The sequence below is a fragment of the Ranitomeya imitator genome, chromosome 1, assembly GCF_032444005.1.
Source record: "Ranitomeya imitator isolate aRanImi1 chromosome 1, aRanImi1.pri, whole genome shotgun sequence".
NCBI classification, from domain to species: domain Eukaryota; kingdom Metazoa; phylum Chordata; class Amphibia; order Anura; family Dendrobatidae; genus Ranitomeya; species Ranitomeya imitator.
This window is the reverse complement of record NC_091282.1, coordinates 416,294,735-416,310,031: the sequence shown is the minus strand read 5'-3', so window position 1 is coordinate 416,310,031 and position 15,297 is coordinate 416,294,735. Positions and strand designations below refer to the sequence as shown.

The 15,297-nt window shown below is 43.4% G+C and overlaps 1 protein-coding gene across 7 annotated transcripts in view; it reads left to right on the top strand.

Moving 5' to 3' along the window:
- The window catches only part of CEP78 (centrosomal protein 78), a 189,691-nt gene that overhangs the window by 44,055 nt on the left and 130,339 nt on the right, over positions 1-15,297 (top strand). For all 7 annotated transcript variants that reach the window (XM_069762988.1, XM_069762979.1, XM_069762970.1 and 4 more), the window contains one exon: positions 3,385-3,488. In XM_069762988.1, coding sequence (XP_069619089.1) covers positions 3,385-3,488 — 104 coding nt within the window. The remainder of the gene's footprint in view (positions 1-3,384; positions 3,489-15,297) is intronic.

The following is a 15,297-nucleotide window of genomic DNA, read 5'->3' as shown; positions in this document are numbered from 1 at the left end:
AACAGATTACCTTCAATGGAAGGCCTCTTAAAGTGGACTGTTTTGTCTTTTTTACTGTGGATAGTGAAATGGTATATAAGAATGAATTCTATGAAGAAAACTTGCCACAAACTGTTTTTTTCACTTTGCAAGTAACTGCAGTATTTTTGCTTCAGTTACAATTACAATATTAGGCCTCGCTCACACGAGCATATAACACAGCTGAGCGCTATGTGATAATTTATCGGATAGCACTCGGCTCATTGTTATACTATGAGGCAGTGTAGATCTGCGATTAATTTCTCATGATGTTACGTCAGCATGCTGCGATTGGCAGTGAGATTCATCTCACTCGCATCCCATGCAAGTCTATGGGTGCATGTGAGACATCGGACTGCACTCGGATGTGATCCCACTGCAGTCCGAAATATGCTAAGACATGCAATATGGGAGATGGAGAAATTACTATCTCAGTATCCTCCGCAGCTGTGCATGCTGAGGATCGGAGCACAGGGCACTGACACTCGGATCACACTCGCAGCAAAGCTGGAGCCGAGGGTCATTAGCATCTCGCATCGGATGTTATACTGTAGTGCAGAGGTCCCCAACTCCAGGCCTCGAGGGCCGCCAACAGTGCAGGTTTTCAGGATTTCCTTAGTATTGCACAGGGGTTGGAATCATCACCTGTGCAGATGATCACATTCCCACCGATGCAATATTAAAGAAATCCTGAAAACCTGCACTGTTGGCGGCCCTCGAGGCCTGGAGTTGGGGACCCCTGCTGTAGTGTGACACCGGCCTTACATATAGTATAGGACCGTCCCAATTTGAGAACATCTTGTCGTGGTGAGATGGCTTTTACGCTTTTTTGATCAAAAACAGTGTTTACAAATTATCCTATGGTATTCCTATGCACCATTATGTTTTACTTACTTACGGCAGGGTAGCTGCTCATTTTGTTTCCCATCTTAGGTTTTGTCTGTTTAATGGCCGTTGTGAATATGCTCCTATACGATGCTTGCATACTTATACTCATTTTTTTTTCAGTATCTGCAAGTAGTTGTAGTAAACTTGGTTGTTGTTGTACCTGTACAGTACACTTGGATCTGTTATTGCCCTTTTAGGTTAAAGGGGTTTTACAGGTAAATTTCTGTAGTCCACTTGTCCCTGCAGATTTCTGAATCGCGATAGCGCGCTGTGCACACACTGTCACGATTCCTCTCCATTTCCAGCATAGTTAACACAATTGTACAATTCGCATATTTACGGTTAAATGCTGATTAGAGTCTCAGCTGCTTCTCTAGTCGGCATTTGACCACAACTGTAAAAATCACATATCTGGGATCACTAGAACTCCCGCTCACGCTGGGAGTAGACTGGAATCGTGACAGGGTATGAGTCATTGGCAATGTTTCCGAAAACCCCTTTATGGGTATGTGCACACAACATCTGGTCAACCAAGTTTTTCTAGGCAAAGATGCTTCAGAAAAATGCCAGTGCTCATTTTCCTAAAGCAGTTTCACTGGTGGCTTTGCCATAGTTTTCCGTGGTGGCCCGTGGTAGTGGGAGAGTAACTTTAGCAAAAAAAAAAATGAGCGCATCATTTCTTTCAACCTATTCACAGTTTCTAAGCCCTGAAGCGGTGAAAAGAGGTAACCAAACACTAAACGTGCACAGCAATGTCGTTTATGCATTGCTGTGCAGTATGTTCATTTTTTTTGTGGCATTTTGCAGCTCTTTTTCAGGCGGAATCCACCCGAATAAGATATTACACTAACTTTGATTTTGACACCATATCTGTGTAGTAGGGTTTTGGTTTTTCAGTGCTTCTACGTATGTGTATGTAGCCCACTCAATGGTGAATTTCAGACTGTAAACACTGTAAGGATGGGACGCTGTTCTTGGGCCACTGCTGCCTGCTTGCCCCCCAGGCCAAAATTTGCCAGCCAGCAACTGCTGGTAGCCCAAAAAAACTGCTGACAGGTTCCCTTTAACATTGCTTGAGTACTCCTTAGGCAGATTTGGTGCAATTCCACGTGGAAAAAAACGCTGCGGATACGCTACAAATCTGCAACGTGTGCACATAGCCTTATGGTTCAAGTATAGACCATAATGTCTGGATCGGCCAGGCCACCTGATCTGAACTAGACAACCTTTTAGATACCTATGAGTCTGTTGCGTTTGGGTTCGGAGACAAGACCTGCAGTCAGTACAGACATTACTTACTGAAGACATTTTGAAATCTGCTGCTGTAAAATCTGTGAACCTATGAATGAATTGCCCATTTTCAGCAGTTTTCCACGCAAACGTATACTTTGATTATGTTCTGAAATATGTAATCTTTCTCAATTAACCCTAATTCTGGTAAGACTACTTTGGAAAGCTAAGTAAGGAAAGCATATTAAATGCTGTCGGCAGCATGCAAAAAATGTGCTCATGTGACTTTTTCCCTTGGATGAAATCATAGTGACTATAAAAAGACAGACTTTGTGCTGATTACTGGTTGTATCAATTAGTTTGTACAATGCTGTCTTTGTGAAAAACTGTCAAGCTTTTTCTTTATTGACATTTGATGTTACATTTTTCCTGATAAGTGTAACTATACAGATTGTAAAAGAAATACAGTCATTCATTCCCAGCAGAATTTACTGTACTTTCTTGACTTGCTGCTTTTATTTTGAGGGTCTTATCTCTACTGTATTTTGGTTGCCATGGAGAATAGAAGAGATTAATTTAATATTGTATTTTTGAATCTGTCACGCCTTCTACAATCAGCTGTTATGGTGTGCTCCATTATGTTAATGAGCATTCAATGTAGTAATCACTCTATATAACAGCTTTTTCCGATTTATGCACTCTTTGTCTTATGACTCTAAATTAATGGTGCACAACCTTTTCTCGTAGGAGGGCCACATTGATATGTTGAAAAGCAACCATACTCCTCGATGAAACTAATGTTATTATCATCTGCGATTTTTCCATCATATCAAAATTATTTTCTATAAATGCCTGATAGTGGAACCTGCATCTATGGGAATAATATAGTTCACCTTTACTCTTAGTTAGTACTTAGGAGAGGAGGCGGTCGCCATGTCGGTATGCGGCGCTCCCCATTGTTTTTATGGAATTTAAATTTACAATGTAGAGAGCCATAAGCATAGTTGGCCACAGGTAAAAATAACATGCATCTTTCTGGAGTAACAGAGGGGTTAAGGGACCCCATTTCTCCTAGAGTTTCCGTGGAACACATAGAAACTACATGTAAACAGCACTGGCAAGTGTCTCTGTTAGGGATTTTGTGATACCAACAAGAGTCTGGAAAGACTGACGGGTTTTTGTTTTGTTTTTCTTTACTATACGTGTGTAGAATTTGCATTCATTGAATTTTATGTTCTGTCCATATAGTAATTTGCAAAAGTGTGAAGAATTCACCAACAATCAAAGTAATAGATTTTACTGGGTGTAATCTGACATGGCACGGAGCTGAATGGATAGCAAGTATTGTAAAGGTAATTAAAAGGTTTGAAACATTTCAATATGCACAGACGGTAAATGCAGCTTGATGTTTTGCTCATTAGTTATGCATAAAGTCTCAAACAGGGTCAATTTTTAGGCTCCTAAACATATTATAACATATACATTTATCACTCCACATTTTTCTTACATTAAAGGGAATCTACCAGTAGTATCAACCCTCCTAAGCCATCTTATGAGCATGTAGGTCATAGGAAGCTGAAAACAATGATACCTTGATTTCTGTGATCTGATGTCTTATTCCAGAGAAATCCATGTGTTTCTTATATATCGTATATACTTGAGTATAAGCAGAGTTTTTCAGCACATCTTTTTTTTTTTGTGCTGAAATTGCCTCCCTCGGCTTATACTCGAGTGAGGGTCCCAGAAGATGAATGGGGAGCAGCATGTCATTGGAGGCAGGAACTGGTTTCTGCGGCTAATGCTTGTGCCCGCTGTTAAAGGGAAATAAATATTCACTACGCTGGGAGTGAATATTCATTTCTCTATAATAGTGGGCAAAGTAGTTGCAGCCGCCGGCTTCCTGCAGCCGCCGGGCGATCTCGTGTTCCTGGTACTTAAGAGAAATTAATATTCACTTCTCTCCACTCCCTTGGGCATGGAGGGCAGTGAATATTCATTCCCTTAAGAAGCGGGCACACGTGATCACTGCAGGAAGCTGGCGACTGACTCTGTGCTCACTATTAAATAGTGAATACTCACTGCTCTCCTTGCACAAAGAGAGAGCAGTGAGCATTCCGGCAGCTGTCCTCTGCTTGTAAGCAGCACATGATAACACTGCCATGCGCTGCTTGTATGCATAAATCAGCTGCAGGCACCAGAAAAAGACGTTGTGAGGGAACCCGGGATGGTATGTAGGATGTTGTTTTTTTGATGGTGACCATGCATACTAGGATGAGGTTGAAGAGCAATGCTTACAAGGACATGGATAAAGAGCTATGCATGCAAGGATAGGGATGAGGAGCCATTCATAGTAGGATGGGGATGAGGAGCCATGCCTGTTTGGGCACACAGGAGAGCTCGGAAGGGAAGGAGCACTGTTTTTACTTTTTCAACGCAGAATTGGCTGGAATTGAGATCGGACGCCATGTCGCGTTTGAAGAGCCCCTGATGTGCCTAAACAGTGGAAACCCCCAATTATAAATGAAACCCTAATCCAAACACATCCCTAACCCTAATCCCAACGGTAACCCTAACCACACCTCTAACCCAGACACACCCCTAACCCTAATCCCAACCCTATTCCCAACCGTAAATGTACTCCAAACCCTAACCCTAACTTTAGCCCCAACCCTTGCCCTAACCCTAATGGGAAAATGGAAATAAATATATTTTTTAAATTTTTAATTTTTCCCTAACTAAGGGGGTGATGAAGGGGGGTTTGATTTACTTTTATAGCGGGTTATTTAGCGGATTTTTATGATTGGCAGCCGTCACACACTGAAAGATGCTTTTTATTGCAAAAAATATTTTTTGCGTTACCACATTTTGAGAGCTATAATCACAACATCACAGATCGCTGATCTGACAGTTTGTACAGCACTCTGTCAGATCAGCGATCTGACTTACAGCACTGCAGGCTTACCAAGCCACCTCCCTCCCTGCATGACCCGGATGCCGCGGCCATTTTGGATCCGGGCCTGCAGCAGGGAGGAGAGGTAAGAGACCCTCGCAGCAACGCGATCACATCGCGTTGCTGCGGGGGTCTCAGGTAAGCCCGCAGGGAGCCCCCTCCCTGCGCGATGCTTCCCTACACTGCCGGCACACCGCGATCATGTTTGATCGCGGTGTGCCGGGGGTTAATGTGCCGGGGGCGGTCCGTGACCGCTCCTGGCACATAGTGCCGGATGTCAGCTGCGATAGGCCGCGCTCCCCGTGAGCGCGGCCGATCGCGTATGACGTACTATCCCGTCGGTGGTCATACGGGCCCACCCCACCTCGACGGGATAGTATGTCATATGTCAGAAAGGGGTTAAAGAACTGAAAATGCTCATTTGTGGAATTTGCAGCATTAGGAGGTCACATTCACTGAACAAAAAAGCTATTTAACTCCAAAACCTCCTAACAGGCCAAGTTACATGTTAACATAGGACCCCTTCTTTGATATCACCTTCACAATTCTTGCATCCATCGAACTTGTGGGTTTTTGGAGAGTTTCTGCTTGTATTTCTTTGCATGAAGTCAGAATTGCCTCCCAGAGCTGCTGTTTTGATGTGAATGGCCTCCCACCCTCATAGATCTTTTGCTTGATGATACTCCAAAGGTTCTCTGTACGGTTGAGGTCAGGTGAAGATGGTGGCCACACCATGAGTTTATCTCCTTTTATGCCCATAGCAGCCAATGACTCAGAGGTATTCTTTGCAGCATGAGATGGTGCATTGTCATGCATGAAGATGATTTTGCTCCTGAAGGCACGTTTCTGCTTTTTAGACCATGGAAGAAAGTTGTCAGTCAGAAACTCTAAATACTTTACAGAGGTCATTTTCACACCTTCAGGAACCTTAAAGCGTCCTACCAGATGTTTCCCCGTGATTCTGGCCCAAAATGTGACTCCTCCACCTCCTTGCTGACGTTGCAGCCTTGTTGGGACATGGTGGCAATCCACCAACCATCCACTACTCCATCCATCTGGACCATCCAGGGTTGCTTGACACTCATCAGTAAACAAGACTATTTGGAAATTAGTGTTCATGTATGTCTGGGCCCACTTTAACCATTTCTGCTTGTGAACACTGTTTAAGGGTGGCTGAATATTAGGTTTATGCACCACAGCAAGCCTTTGAAGGATCCTACACCTTGAGGTTCGAGGGACTCCAGAGGCACCAGCAGCTTCAAATAACTGTTTGCTGCTTTGTAATGGTATTTTGGCAGCTGCTCTCTTAATCCCATGAATTTGTCTGGCAGAAACCTTCCTCATTATGCCTTTATCTGCATGAACTCTGTCTGTGCTCTGTTTCAGTCACAAATTTCTTCACAGTATGATGACCACTCTTAAGTTTTCGTGGAATATCTAATGTTTTCATACCTTGTCCAAGGCATTGCAGTAGCAGAGAGATCCTTTTTAGTTCCCATATTACTTGAAACCTGTGGCCTGCTTAAAGGGAACCTCTCACCTGCCAAATTCAGGTGACAGGATCCCTTTAATAATGTGGAACATAAATTTAAGTAGTTTTCCTTTAATTAGAATCACCTGGAAAACTAATTATCACGTGTTTAAGATTGTTTTTATGATCCATTGAGCCCTGAGACACAATACCAACCATGAGTTTATTTGAAAAACAAAACAATTAAGTCTTTAAGACACTTAAATCCAATTTGCATAATAATTTGGAACAGTGTATGTATGTAAAAAAAATTAAAAAAAATATACGATTGGTATTGGTGAGTCCAGGACGACCCTCCTTATAAAACTCACACTAGACTTTTTAAGCAAGCATAAAAGCGCGGTCAGTCACAGTTTTGTGCACTTCTTACAAAAAAAAAAAAAGGACATAGCTGAACAGAGGCCGGGGGAAGTAAAATGTAACTCTGCTGTCTCATTGTAGTGAATGGATCCCTCATAAGTTTCATCTGAATCATGACATTCTGAGATTTAGATGGAAACCCAGATGCAATTTATCTGTGTAGAGCGCAGAATAAATGTGATGCAAAATGTTCTGTAAAATGTTCTCAAAATTCAGTCCACCAAAAAAAGCAGGTCCTCTTGGAGGACCTTTATCTGTTAACAGAAATATACGGGGCTTCTACCTTACTGGTAGCACAAAGGCTCTGGAAAAGTGCTATCGGTCCCCCCCCTCCCCCCCCAAAAAAAATCCAGCAAATTCTGTGTTCCCAACTCCTCCCCCCCCCCCTTTCCTTCTGAGCCCCACAGTGTGCTTAAACCACAATTAGATTCCACGTTAGGCATTTCTGTAGTGAGGAGAGCCCACCTGATTTTCCCACCTAATTTATGGGTACATGTCTCCAGAAGCACCATCTTAGCACAATGTATGAGCACTACAATGTACTTGATACTGCAGTGTACGGACACTACAATGGCAGTTCGCAATTGTCACTCAGTAACGTCCACCACTGCTTGTTTCTGGAAAACACACATGGAGTCAAAATCGTCACTACACCTGTAAATAAATTCCCAGGGTGGTGGAATTTTATAAATGGGGTCACTTGAGAGGGAATTCTGCTGTTGTCATGGTATCTGCAAACAATTCCAGTGAAAATTGTTCTCCAGATTTCAATTAGCGCTCTTTCCCTTCCAAGCCATGCCGTGTGCCCAAGCAGTAGTTTTTCACCATGTATAGGCTATCGGTGTACTCAGGAGAATTTGCACAACATATTTTGGGGCCCATTTTCTCCTGGTACTCTTGTGAAATTGAAAAATCTTTGGCTAAAGCAACACTTTTGTATTCTTTCATTTTCAAAGCTCAATGTTATGAAATTCAATGAGGCACCTGTGGGTTCAAGGTGCTCACCACACCTCTAGAGAAATTCCTTCGGGGGTGTGGTTTCCAAAATGGGGTTACTTGTTGGGGTTTTCACTGTTTACGCACATCAGGGGCTCTCCAAACATGATATGGCTTCCACTATCTATTCTAGCCAATTTTGCATACTAAAAGGTGCTTCTTCCCTTCCAAGCGATGTCTTGTGCCCAACCAGTAGTTTTCCGTCTCATATGGGGTATTGGTGTACTCAGGAAAAATTGCACAACATATTGTACAGTCCATTTTCTCTTGTTAACCTTGTGAAAATGAATAATTTGGGGCTAAAAGAAAATTTTTGTGGAAATAATGTGATTTTTCCTTTTCACGGCTCAACATTATAAAATTCTGTGAAGCGCCTGCAGGTTCAAGGTGCTCATAACACCTCTAGATAAGTCCCTTGAGGGGTCTAATTTCCAAAATGAGGTCACTTGGGGGGTCCACTGTTCAGGCATATCAGGGGCTCTGCAAACGTGACATGGCGTCCTCTATCTGTTCCAGCCAATTATGCACCCAAAAAGTTGAAGGTTGCTCCTTCCCGTTCGAGCCCTGCTGTGTTCCCAAACAATAGTTTTCTACCACATGTAGGGTATCGTTGTGTCCAGGAGAAACTGCACAATATTGTATAGATCATGTCTCCTGTTATCCTTTGGAAAATTAAAAATTTGGGACTAAATCAATATTTTAGTGGGAATTTATTTGACTTTTTATCATTTTTTTCTTTTCCTTCCACATTTCTTTACCCCCTCCCGCCCCCCCACCCCCAAGTTTGTTGGCACATTAATTGCCAGGCCAATTTTTACACTTCAGACCACTGTCACTTTATGAGGTAATCACTCTGGAACACTTCAACGGATTCCACTTAATCAGAGATTGTTTTCTCATGACATATTCTGCTACATGATGAGGGTAAAATTTATTCGACATGACTCGGGTTTATTTGTGGGAAAAAAAATGAAATTTACAATTTTCAAACTTTGAATTCTTATGCCTTTAAATCAGAGAGATATGTCACGCAAAATAGTTAATAAATATAATTTCTCTAGTCACCTTCCACGACAGCATAATCGGAGGATGTCTCCCCGCCCTAATGGGGGACAGGAAATACAGAAGAGGTTAAATACCCCCCTCCCCTTCCTACAACCTCCAGTGTTTTTCTGGTCCCCTATTGTGTATGAAGAGGTTATTGATGATGCTGCTGTGGCCAGCGATCTGGAGAGCCCCACGTTACCTTTCAGTGCCGGGCAGCTGAGGTCGGGGGCTTCACTGTCCTCTGGTGGCTGCTACCGTCTCCACGCACCCCGTGTGACTCGGGACCTTCCTGCCCCTCCTGCGCTCCCTCGAGGGGTAAAGCGGGGCGGTGCGGCTAGGGTCCTCCTGTAGCTCCCCAGCATCCTCCTCCATGCTGCTGATTCCGAGAGTTCTCGCGCATCGGAAGTAATGTTGACCCAAACTTCCGGTCCACTTTGTGTGTTGCATGCTGAAACGCACGCGCTCAATGGCATGTACCGAGTCCATGGGATCAGCGGCCATGTTGGGCAATACTCATTGTTGTCTTCCTCCCCCCACTGGACCTGGCGAGGGCGAAGCACAGAATGACGCTGGGACCTTGGTTTTTCTTAAAATCCATAAAAGTCGAGGATGCTGCCAGGTAAGACTCATTGTCTATGTTCTCCTGTGACTGCGGACACACTGACATGGATGGCAACAAACCCTCTCCAGCGTTCCTCCTACTGTAAGTAGTGGATGATGGTCCCCTGCTATCCAGGTACTTGTAGCCCATAGGTTACTTAGTATACCTTCTCTCTCTCTTGTTAGAGACAAAAGTCCCTGCCCTGAAGAAGGGTAAGACGAGCTGCAAGTGTGGTATATGCGCCTCCAGGCTCCCTTCCACACTAAAGAAAAAGCTTTGCCAGCCGTGCACGGATGAGGTGTTACGTTCGGAGCAGCCCTCCCTCCTGGATAGCTTCAAAACCCTCATAAAACAGGAGGTCCAATCCTCGATGGCTACTTTTTACCAGGCCCCAGTACCACAACCCCCTCCTCCTAAGAAAAGGAAGATGGCACCTGTGGAATCTCACTCAGACTCGGGCGAAATCCATACCTCTGGTTCGGAGGATATTTGGGAGAATGAGGGTTCCACTTCCACCCCAAGTCAGAAAATAAGAAATATTACTTTTCTTCCCAAGATATGGAACAACTGGTTAGTATGGTGAGAAGCACCATGGGGGTTGAGGAGGAAGTAAGACACTTTGTACAAGACGAAATGTTTGAGAGGCTGAAACCCAAAGATCAGAAGGGGTTTCCTATACACGAGAATGTGCAGAACCTTATCCTTCATGGGTGGGGCCTCCCTGAAAAAGGTCTTAGTGTCTCTTCGGAGCTAAAAAATAGTTTTTCCCTGGACGGGGTGGTTCCTTATGGGAAATCCCTAAAGTGAATATGCAGGTGTCTAGGGTAGCCAAATCTGAGCGCTATTCCCTTTCAAGGCCCACTATGTGTTCAGCCCAGTCATGGACGATATCCTAGATAAGGCTACGGATAAAAAGAAATCCCTTCCTGAGCAGAAAAATTCTAGGAGACTTTTTTTTTTGCCCCACCCCCGGGAACAGGGGGAAGGGTAAAACAGGGCGATAGTTACCCCAAGGGTGGCAAGGGCAGTAACATTCTGGTGCCCCACCACCAACAAACCCCAGACAAACAGTGACTACTCTCCGGTCGGGGGTTGACTCTTGCGTTTCCTCACCCAGTGGCAATCCATCTCCACAAACCAATGGGTTCTCCGTGCCATACGGGAAAGGCTGAGGTTAGAATTCGAGAGTCCTGCCCTTCAATGCCTAGGATTACCTCCCTGCTGTCTCCAAGAATCCCTGCTGTCAGATTTGCAGGATCTCCTTCAGACTGAGGTAATCTCTCAAGTTCCACATCAGGAGATAGGCAGAGGCCATTATTCTTGTCTGTTTTTCATAACGAAACCTTCGGGAAAACACCGGGTTATCATAAATCTGAAACCCTTTAATCAAGTGGTCAGATACAGACGATTCAAAATGGAATCAATCAGGTCAGCAATCCCGCTCATCGGACAGAATTGGATAATGGCTACACTAGATCTGAAGGATGCATACTATCATGTGCTGAACCTAGATGTGGCAAAGACCCTGAAAATCCTGAAATCCCTCGGCTGGATCCCGAATTTGGGAAAAAAAATCGGATCTTCATCCTTCCACAAGGAAGAAGTTTCTGGGAATCCTTTTGGATTCAGAGAAGAGGACATCCTTCCTACCTAGGGATCGTCAACTCGACCTCATCCAAAAAATTTCCAGATTCATGGACAAGATAACACCAACCTTAAGGGATTCAATGTCCGTCCTGGGATCCCTGACTGCTTGTATAAAGGCGATATCCTGGGCTCAAGCTCATACACAAGTCCTACAATCTCAGGACATTAGGGTTCACTGACCAAGAGAATTCCACTTCCCGGTCATATGAATTCGGTCCTGTTGTGGTGGCTGGACTACCTAAAAACCATCTTCTTAGTTGCGATTACTACCGCCAGGCGCATAGGAGAGTTACAATCCCTGTCAATACAGGAACCTTATCTAACTATCACTACAGACAGTATTATCCTTAGGTTAGATCCCTCCTTTATGCCTAAGGTAGTCTCAGACTTTCACAGAGGTCAGGATATTGTGCTACCCTCATTCTGCCCAAATCCTTCCAACACGCAGGAAGAAATTCTCCACACCCTTGATGTCCGCAGGGTGGTACTATATTACCTCCAACAAACTGAAAATTGGAGGATTGACCAAAACTTAATCATTCATTTCACGGGACGGAACAAATGCAAGAAGGCGGCAAAGAATACGATTGCTAACTGGATCAAGCAAGCTATCTGTCGTATTCATCGCAGAATCTTTTTCCTCCTGCTTCACTAAAGGCTCATTCTACGCGTGCAGTTTCTACATCATGGAGAAGAGGATGGTGTGCACTTAAGTCATGAGGAGTGAGGTGCTGGTGGAACGGACTGTGAAGCCCAAATAATCAAGTATTGAAGATCACCGCACACTCAAATTATAATTATGCAAAAGTATGTAACAAATCTATTCCAAATACAAAAAAAATTGCCACAAAGAATGCCATGAAAATTTGAAGCCAGAACGACCAAAAACCCAACAATGTTTCGACCCTCCCGGGTCTTACTCCTGGGGTTAATTGGTTCCAGGTGAGTATGTATGAGAGGCAAAGTAGAAGAAAAAGACAGACCCCTTAATAGATTTCCAGGCATTTAAGGCATAAAAATGTTCTCTAGGATACGTGGCCGTCTTTTCAGTATATGGCCTTCTGGTAAGGGGAAAGACATCCGCGTTTGCGGCAGGTATCTGCTGGCAAAGGGATAGATGTCTATATAGGTGGCTGTCTCATCAGCATAAGGCCTGTGGTATCCTGTCTGGTAGTAATCAGCGGCGCTCCCACACCCTGCTGGATGTGCTGGCACGGGGAGGAGAAAGACGGCGAGTTTAAATGCCGCCGCGTTCCCCATCGGACCGGAAGTGCAACCTCCGACCATCATGGGCAGAGCGAGGGAACGCATCTTCTGAGCAGATATGATCGACCCAAACCAATGCACAGGTAACAGGAAGGAAATGCCAGACAAGGATAGGTATGATATTGGTTAATTTTTATTTTATCATCAGGTAATGAAGCAATAACAAAAAATAAATAAAAAATAGATAAATATTAAAAATGTGCACACCACAATATATAAAAGGTATCCCCCCTCTTTGGGTAGATATCAATAATAAAATCCTGCTATATATGTGGGAAGGTATTATATAATAATTAAATATATACTTATTATGCAACAGGGCAAAAAGGGTAAAAAAGGCAAAAAACTTGGTCCATAATGTGCAAATAGTGCAAAATGTGCCAGAAAAGTGGAAAACAAAAATCAATTGCTGGTAAGAGAATGTGTTATAAAACCACTGGTATCATAATACCCTAAATATAAAGTGCAGTGAAAGGCAGACAATTGCAAATAGGCAATAAAGTGCTCAAAAAGAGTTGCAAAGGTTATATAACCTTACCACAGTATGCAGGGTATCTTGGGGGGAATAAGATCTGTGTGTGCAAGTGCGCCCCACTTATATTCTGAGCAGATATGCAGAGCCGCTAACTGGTCGTCTGTCCACACGTTCACCAGACACTATAGACTAAATTTCAATAGGGATTTAACATTTGGCAGATGAGTTCTGCAGGCTGTGATCCCTCCCTAAAGAAATTAGTTATTGTTATTACTCCGATGATGCTGTCATGGAAGGTGATTGGAAAAAATAGAATTAGTCTTACTGGTAATTCGGTTTCTAGGAACCTTCCACAAGAGCACTAATTTCCCTCCCTATCTGATGTACTTATTGGATGATTCCTGCACCTTTGTAGTAACTATACATGCTGGGGTATCCAGAAAAAGCACTGAAGGCTGTAGGAAGGGGAGGGGTATTTAACCTCTTCTGTGTTTCCTGTCCCCCATTAGGGTGGTGAGACATCCTCCGATGATGCTGTCATGGAAGGTTCCTAGAAACCGAATTACCGGTAAGACTAATTCTATTTTCCCACATGTCTACTTTACATCAGCACCATTTTTAAACACAATTTTTTTTGGGTTCAGAAGTTATAAGGGTTAAAAGTTGATCACCGATTTCTAATTTTTCCAACAACATTTACAAAATCATTTTTTTAGGGACCACATTACATTTGAAGTGACTTTGTGGGGTCTATATGACCTAAAATGCCCCAAAGTGTCACTATCCTAAAAACTGCACCCTCAAGATGCTCAAAACCACATTGAAGAAGTTTATTAACCTTTTTAGGTTCTTCACAGGAACTAATCGAATGTGGAAGGAAAAAATAAACATTTAACTTTTTTTCACAAAAGTTGTTTTCAGACGCAATATTTTTTCCCTCCCAAGGGCAACAAGAAAAAATGGACCCCCAAATTTGTTATCCAATTTCTTCTGAGCATGCCGATATCCCGTATGTGGGAGAAAACCACGGGCGCACGGCAGAGTTGGAAGGGAACACCATTTGACACCATGTCGTGTTTGGAGAGCCCCTGATGTGCCTAAACAGTGAAAATGCCCCACAAGTGATACCATTTTGGAAACCACGCCGCTCAAAGAATGTATTTAGATGCGTTCTAAGCACCTTGAACCCCCAGATGCTTCACAAAAGTTCAGAATATTGAGCCGTGAAAATAAAAAAATCAAATTTTCCCCACAAAAATGTTATTTTAGCACCAATTTTTTATTTTCTTAAGGCTAGCAGGAAAACTTGCACCATGCAATTTCTTCTGAGAATGACGATAACCAATATGTGGGGGAATACTTCTTATGAGGCACAGTGCAAAGCTCAGAAGGGAAGAGGCGCCATATTGGAGTTCAGATTTTGCTGTAATGCTTTGAGGATGCCATGTCACATTGGCAGAGCTCCTGAGGTACTAGAACAACAGAAACTCCCTATATGTAAATTAGTTTTACAAACTACACTCCCCAATGAATTCATCTAGGGGTCATATTGACACCACATGTGCCTCACAGAATTTTATACCATTGAGCAGTGAAGAAAGAATAAATTACATTGTTATTTTAGCCCCAAGTTTTTAATTTTTCTAAGCACTAATAGGAGAAATTTTTACCACAAACTGAGGTTCATTTTTTCCTGAGTGCAACAATACCCTACATGTAGTTGAGAAATACTTTCCAGGCACAGTGCAAAGCGCAGAAGGGAAGGAGCGGGCACTGACTGCGAGGAGGAAGGAGCGGCCATGTTGCCGCCGGACTGCGCCCGTCGCTGATTGGTCGTGGGCGTTTTGCCACGGCCAATCAGCAACTTGGATTTCTATGACAGACAGAGGCCGCGACCAATGAATATCCGTGACAGAAAGACAGACAGACGGTAGTGACCCGTAGACAATTATATAGTAAATATATATATACACTAGATAGTGGCCCGATTCTAAAGCATCGGGTATTCTAGAATATGCATGTCCACGTAGTATATTGCCCAGCCACGTAGTATATTGCCCAACCACGTAGTATATTGCCCAACCACGTAGTATATTGCCCAACCACGTAGTATATTGCCCAGCCACGTAGTATATTGCCCAACCACGTAGTATATTGCACAGCGACGTAGTATACAGCACAGAGCCACGTAGTATACAGCACAGACATGTAGTATATTGCCCAGTCATGTAGTATATTGCCCAGCTACGTAGTATATTGCCCAGTCACGTAGTATATTGCCCAGTCAC